This window comes from Rhinolophus ferrumequinum, chromosome 17, assembly GCF_004115265.2.
Source record: "Rhinolophus ferrumequinum isolate MPI-CBG mRhiFer1 chromosome 17, mRhiFer1_v1.p, whole genome shotgun sequence".
In the NCBI taxonomy this organism is placed as follows: domain Eukaryota; kingdom Metazoa; phylum Chordata; class Mammalia; order Chiroptera; family Rhinolophidae; genus Rhinolophus; species Rhinolophus ferrumequinum.
The window spans coordinates 17,605,673-17,611,915 of NC_046300.1; the positions used below are offsets into that span (position 1 = coordinate 17,605,673).

The window sequence follows — 6,243 nt, forward strand, 5'->3', positions numbered from 1 at the left end:
TGAACAAACTGAAACTTAAAAAATTGTTTTTAATTCTTAATTATCAACAATAACTTGGGCATTATAATAACCCTTCAGTCTAAAATCTTTTAAAGCTCACAAATATGTATCTAATTTTTTTAATGAGCATCGTACTAGAATTTAGAGCTGCTTGCTCCAATGTCTTATGTTTGGCTTGAATCTGCAGATGAAGCTACTGAATCTTTACATCAAACGTGCACAGACAGGTTCTGGAGGAGCTGATCCCACTACTGATGTTTCCGGACAGAGTTAGTGAAGCGGATCGAAGTGAACCAGGTCTCTAACAGGAATGACAGACAGACCACCCTCATCAATGAAAGGAAATTTTCAAATACATCTTTTGGAACTTAACCATTGTTTCCCGGTTTTAGTTTTTTGTTTTGTTTTGTATTTTCTGTAACAGAGGGCTATCCTCAGTCTGCATGTAACTTTGATGATAGTTATTCCAAATTCAAGAAGCAGTATTAACAACAGTTGATCAATATAAAGTAATTTTTAATCTAACTCATCATTTCACATGTTTGTACTTCGTCTTCCCATTAACCTTTGCCAGTGTTATGATTGTATAAAATTTTTTTAATGCTGGTTAAACAGGAATGCTTAAAGCTTTAAAAGTTTAACTGTCTAAAACATTTTTTTGCCTTTATTCAAATGCAGAATAATATTTTTATTGCTATTTTTTGAGTTTTGTTCCTTATCATGTCCTATGCTAGAAATACTGAAATGACGTGAAACAAAGCAGGACTAATTTGAACTACAGCTGGACTCTGTTGGTGTGATGGTGATACATGTCATTAGTTGCAACTTCTTTGAGGTGATCTGTAGTTTAAACCTAAAACCTCAGAGAGAAATGTTACAGAATCAGCCAGTTTTGTAAAACTGATATTGTTTGTTGGTTACTGATCTTGCCATTTTTATTTAAAACCATGTCCCCTGTATGATCCCTTAAGAAAGCTGCACCAAATCATCTGCCTGTTTTTTTCCTGATACTTATTAAAATAGAAGGTTTCATTGCAGGGTTTTTTTTAGTTTGTTTATCTTTGTTGTGAATGATGCATTTTTTTGTATTTATTAATATCAAATTCACTTATGAATAAACTTGATAATGGAAACAGACAAAAAAAAAAATCAAGTGCATGTGTGTCCTTGACGGTCTTCTGTTTCTCATTTAATAAACAAGCTAATTACAGAGACATGGGAGTTGACCAGCACCTTTTTTCTTTAAATGGTGGAACCTGGTTTCCTTTTACCATGAAATTGTCTTACTTGAAAACATTGATCCTGATGAGAGAGAAGATGGTGCCAAGGCTGTTATCCTGTATAATGGGCTCAAATTCTCTACCTCTTCAGGGCTAACACTTCTAACTGAGCTGCTGCCTATAGTGTCTTTGGAAAACTACTTAAATGGTGATTTTCTGTTACTTTTTGTAATCACCTTTTGCTACATCTACTCTTCATGTGCAGCCAAACTTATTACCGGTTTTGGTGAAAGACAAATTAGACAATTTGGAACCAGGATACTAATGATTTCTCATCTTGACTTTTTTTTAATCTTAACATTAAGTGAATTTGACTGGAAAGGCAAATAGCCATTAGGGAAGCAATTTGCTGTTGTTACAGAGTTATCTGTACTTTCTTTGTTTAATTGAAAAAAATGTAGAAATGTATGTAAAGAATTTAAGACAAGAATACTGAATGGATGATTTGTCATAGGCTTTTACCTTTGTTTCTGTTCTAGCAGCAGGAAAAGTATATCTCCTCCCCTTTCCCTGTAACAATTTTGTTTTCTACTGTTAATTACATTGTGTATTTATAGTTCTATGCTTACTGTTGTGCATATACTGGCAATAAAACTGTACATAACATTACTTGAAAAAATTGAAAATGTGTATCAGTTGTTTTTCTGTCTCACTGTATGACAAATTACTTATTTCATAACTAGGTTTTTAAAAATCTTTACAAGGTCCTGTATCGATGGTATTCTCATGATTTTTATAAGTACATCTGAGGAGAAAAGATTTATCAGGAGTAGCAACCAATCAAATATATATAGCTATAATGCATGTGTATATTATAGTTTATCTTTAAGACGAAAAGCCATTTTAAACATTGAACTCTTGCAATGTTTTATATTCTATGACCTATGGTATGTTTTAAAATGATTTTTAATGTAAATACTGATTTCACTTTGACCTCTTCATTAAGGACCTGCCTTAACTACTGTTGACAACTAAATGCGTGACTTAAGTTGAATAATAACTCTACTTGAAAACTTAGGTCAGGCACCTGGCATCTGAAGGCAGGGATTGAGAAATGAATGAACTGAGTAAAAGAAAAGTATGGTTTAATGTGACTAAGTGAAAGGTAATATATAAAAACATGGGGAAAAATCATGTTTAAAATTCTGTAATTTCGTTGATAATATTTGGAATGAACATATTCCCAAAACATATTTAGATGTCAGCTATTAAAGAACAGTGATAAAGAGCTACTGGTAAATTTTTTTTCCTGCCTTTCTCCCCTAAACTAATTATCAGTGGTATTAATTTATTGCACTGCTCAGAACTACTTAAAAGTATATAATTCTAGATTATAAAACATGGTTGTCTCTTGTGAGTTTTCAAAATGTATACTTCTGATGTTTTCATATACAGTTTAAACCTGAGGTTTCAAATTTGGAGTAAATTTGCTGTATCTTTCATATTTTATTTTTATAAACTAGGTCAAAATTACTTTTCACCAAGTTATGTCTTACAGTAAAAGACTGGAATCTTATTCTCAGGCCAGATCTATTTGTAAATTCGGATGTTATTCTAACATTTACAGTAAATAGAAATGAGGATTAGTATATTACTCCATAATCCATGAGGGTTTTTTTACTTAATCTTTGACATCTTTGCTTCCTGTATTGTTCTAGTTCATCTCATTGCAATTACTATAGTTTTACAGCTATGCAAAAGAAAGGTTTAGAATTAAGCTTTAAAAGAAAAACTACCAGTTAAAAACTTATCCATCTCTATTGCAGCATATTTGGAAAATAATGAAAACTGAAGAAGAAGAAAATTATCTCTAATAGCACCACTTGAGATAATGTGTTACTATTTATGTGGAGTACTAAGATAATGAATTGGATATAATACTGAAAACGTAAGGGAACATTACATTTTTAACATGGAGAATGACAAGATTAGAATTAGCTAATATTTTGAATGCTTCTGTTCTTCTGCGTATGTATTTAACAATACATCTTGAATATATTAATCCTTCCTTTGTTCTTCTGTAGGATGATTTCTAATGGCAGCAGAGTATTCCTTTGAATGTGTGCAGCATAATCCTAGCTTGTTGATCTTCACTGAATATTCTTATAACAAATAACTACATCTTTGGCACATCTCCAATTATTTCATACTAGGCAAGTTACTTTTTTAATTAAATTTATTGGGGTAACATTGGTGAATAATGTAAGTTTCAGGTATACAATTTTATAATGCATCATCTGTATATTGCATTGTGTGCTCAGCACCCAAAGTCTATTCTTCTGTCACCATATGTGTGACCTCCTTTTACCCTCTCATCCTCCCTCCAACCTCCCTTCCCCTGTGGTAACCACCATATTTTTGTCTGTGGCTATAAGTGAGTTTTTTCGTTTGTTGCTGTCTGTTTTATATCCCATAGGCGAGTGGTTTTTGTCCTTTCCCATATGACTTATTTCATTTAGCATGATACTTTTAAGATCTATCTATTTTGTGGCAAATGACAATATTCCATCTTTTCTATGGCTGAGGAGTATTGCGTGGTATATATGTACCACATCTTCTTTATCCATTTATCAGTTGAAGGACACTTGGGTTGTTTCCATGTCTTCACTGTGAATAATGCTGCAATGATCATATGGGTACATACATCTTTATGAATACTGTTTTCAAATTTTTCAGGTCGATACCCAGAAGAGGCATGGCTGGGTCATGGGGTAGCTCCAGTCTTAATTTTTTGAGGAACTTCCATTAGAGGTTCCACCAATTTACATTCCCACCAGCAGTGTACAAGGGTTCCCTTTTCTCTACATCCTCTCCAGCACTTGTTATTTCTTGTCTCATTGATAATAGTCATTCTAACAGGTGTGAGGTGGTATCTCATTGTGTTTTTGATTTTCATTTCCCATGTAGTTAGTGAAGTTGAGTATCTCTTGACCATCTGTAAGTCTTCTTGGGAAAAGTGCCTAGGTCCTGTGCCTATTTTTTAATCAGATTGCTTGTTTTTCTTTTGGAGTTGTGGGAGTTCTTTATATATTTTGGATATTAGCCCCTTATTCGATGTGCCATTTGCAAATATCTTCTCCCATTCGGTTGGTTGCCTTTTTGTTTTGTTGATGGTTTCTTTTGCTGTGCCCAAGCTTTTTAGTTTGATGTTGTACCATTCATTAATTTTTGCTTTTACTTCCCATGCCGTTAGGATGTCAAGTTCAAAATAACCCCTCTGAGACCAACATCCATAAGTTTAGTATCTATGTTTTCTTCTATATATTTTATTGTTTCAAGTCTTATATTCAAATAGACAGACAAACCAATGGAAAGGAATTGAGAGCCCAGAAATAAACCCACACATATACCGTATGGGCAACTGATTTTCAACAAAGGAGCCAAAAACATACAGTGGAGAAAGGAAAGCCTCTTCAATAAATGATGTTGGGAAAATTGGAAAACCACATGCAAAAGAATGAAACTAGACTGCTGACAACCATACACAAAAATTAGGCAATTTTATTGATGGCTTTAATATGAAATTTCTAAATATAGGAAGACATTGCTTATGTAAAGATATACTGCTTACTTATATAGCTGGGTTTAAATGATTCTTGTAATAGTGACCTAAAGTAGAACATGAAAATAAAATATCTTTATCAGAATTTCAGTATTTCAAATTTAACTACATTCATCCAAGCAACATAGCTGAGTACCTGCCTTCAAGAAGCAAATAACTATTATAGTGTGTTTAGTGCTACAATAGAAAGTCACAGAGGTTACAGTGGGAGCTGACGATTGCTGTTGGGGGCACACACATACGAGGTGTAATCATGGAAGCCTGCCTGGAAGAAGAGGTGATGCTTAAACAGTCTAAAACCTGAATGGTCTGAGAATCATTGGGGTTATAGAGCAGAGGGAAGCAAAATAGCAAGGCAGCAATGTATTAAACAAGTATTAACATATGTCACTGGTACTTTTTAAACCATGGTTTCTTTTGGTAAATAAACTCACTCCCTTTTCCTTTAAAAATATCTGCAACCCCAAAATACTAATCTGTGTATCCTCACAAGAAACTTACAAATAGCTTTTCTTTTAGTAGTTTTATTTCAAAAGTTTCTTTTCTTACAAAGTTATGTTGAATTTGCTTTCCAACCTGAACACGTCACTCGTATCTCCCCAACTGGCTATCATTACACAGCTTGGTTTAGCTGGAACATGGGATACAAGTGGGGAAATGACCCAAAATGGAGTACTAGATATTCTAACAGATATGTATTCTAAAAAATAATCTTATTCTAAAAAATAAGGAGTTCTCTGAAAGCTTGAGCAGAAGCAAAGCATGGTTAGCGCTGATATTCCAAACACTTGAATTTTACATACTCTGAAAATTTCACAAGTGAGGTGATTGTAGGCTATAATTTTTTATAATTTGGTCTCTGTGGATCTGGTTCTCATTACCTTTATTTACTTATTAAATATTTGATCACCTGCTATGCCTCTGACACCCCTAAAATATGTCTGCTATAAATATGTAGTTGTGGTTCAGGTAATGAGATAAACATTAATGAGAGGCCGGCCTGCAACTTGGGAGAAAAGTACCCAGAGGTATTGCTCCTTACAAATGATCCTGACCAGCATGCCCTGTGTGCAGACCCAAGTCTCCCAGTATTCTTCTATTTCCACCACTTGGGCAAGTTACTTGATCTCTCAAAGCTTCAGTTCCTCATCTACAAAACATCAACAACAACAACAACAACAACAAAAAACACTTAATCATACAAGATCATTGTAGGGAATAAATGAAAGAATGTCTGTTTCCTAGGCACAGCCTGACACACCACTAGTGATGGCCTTTTGTACTATAGTCTCATTCAGTGGCAGTAGCCACCCAACTGACCCACTGGGCTGCTCCTGTCCCTTCATGCGGTTATTTTACCCTCTTTGGACCTAAACTGTTCCACCTAACGATCATAAACCC

General features: G+C 34.1%; 1 protein-coding gene across 50 annotated transcripts in view; it reads left to right on the plus strand.

Moving 5' to 3' along the window:
- Window positions 1-2,619, plus strand: part of CLASP2 (cytoplasmic linker associated protein 2) — a 149,482-nt gene extending 146,863 nt beyond the window's left edge. For 30 of the 50 annotated variants that reach the window (XM_033132413.1, XM_033132420.1, XM_033132415.1 and 27 more), the window contains one exon: window positions 188-1,899. In XM_033132413.1, coding sequence (XP_032988304.1) covers window positions 188-274 — 87 coding nt within the window. In that variant the 3' untranslated portion in view covers window positions 275-1,899. Of the gene's footprint in view, window positions 1-187 lie in introns of all 50 variants that reach the window. The other 20 variants (XM_033132433.1, XM_033132448.1, XM_033132450.1 and 17 more) reach the window with 3 other exon arrangements.
- Window positions 2,620-6,243: the final 3,624 nt, after the last annotated feature.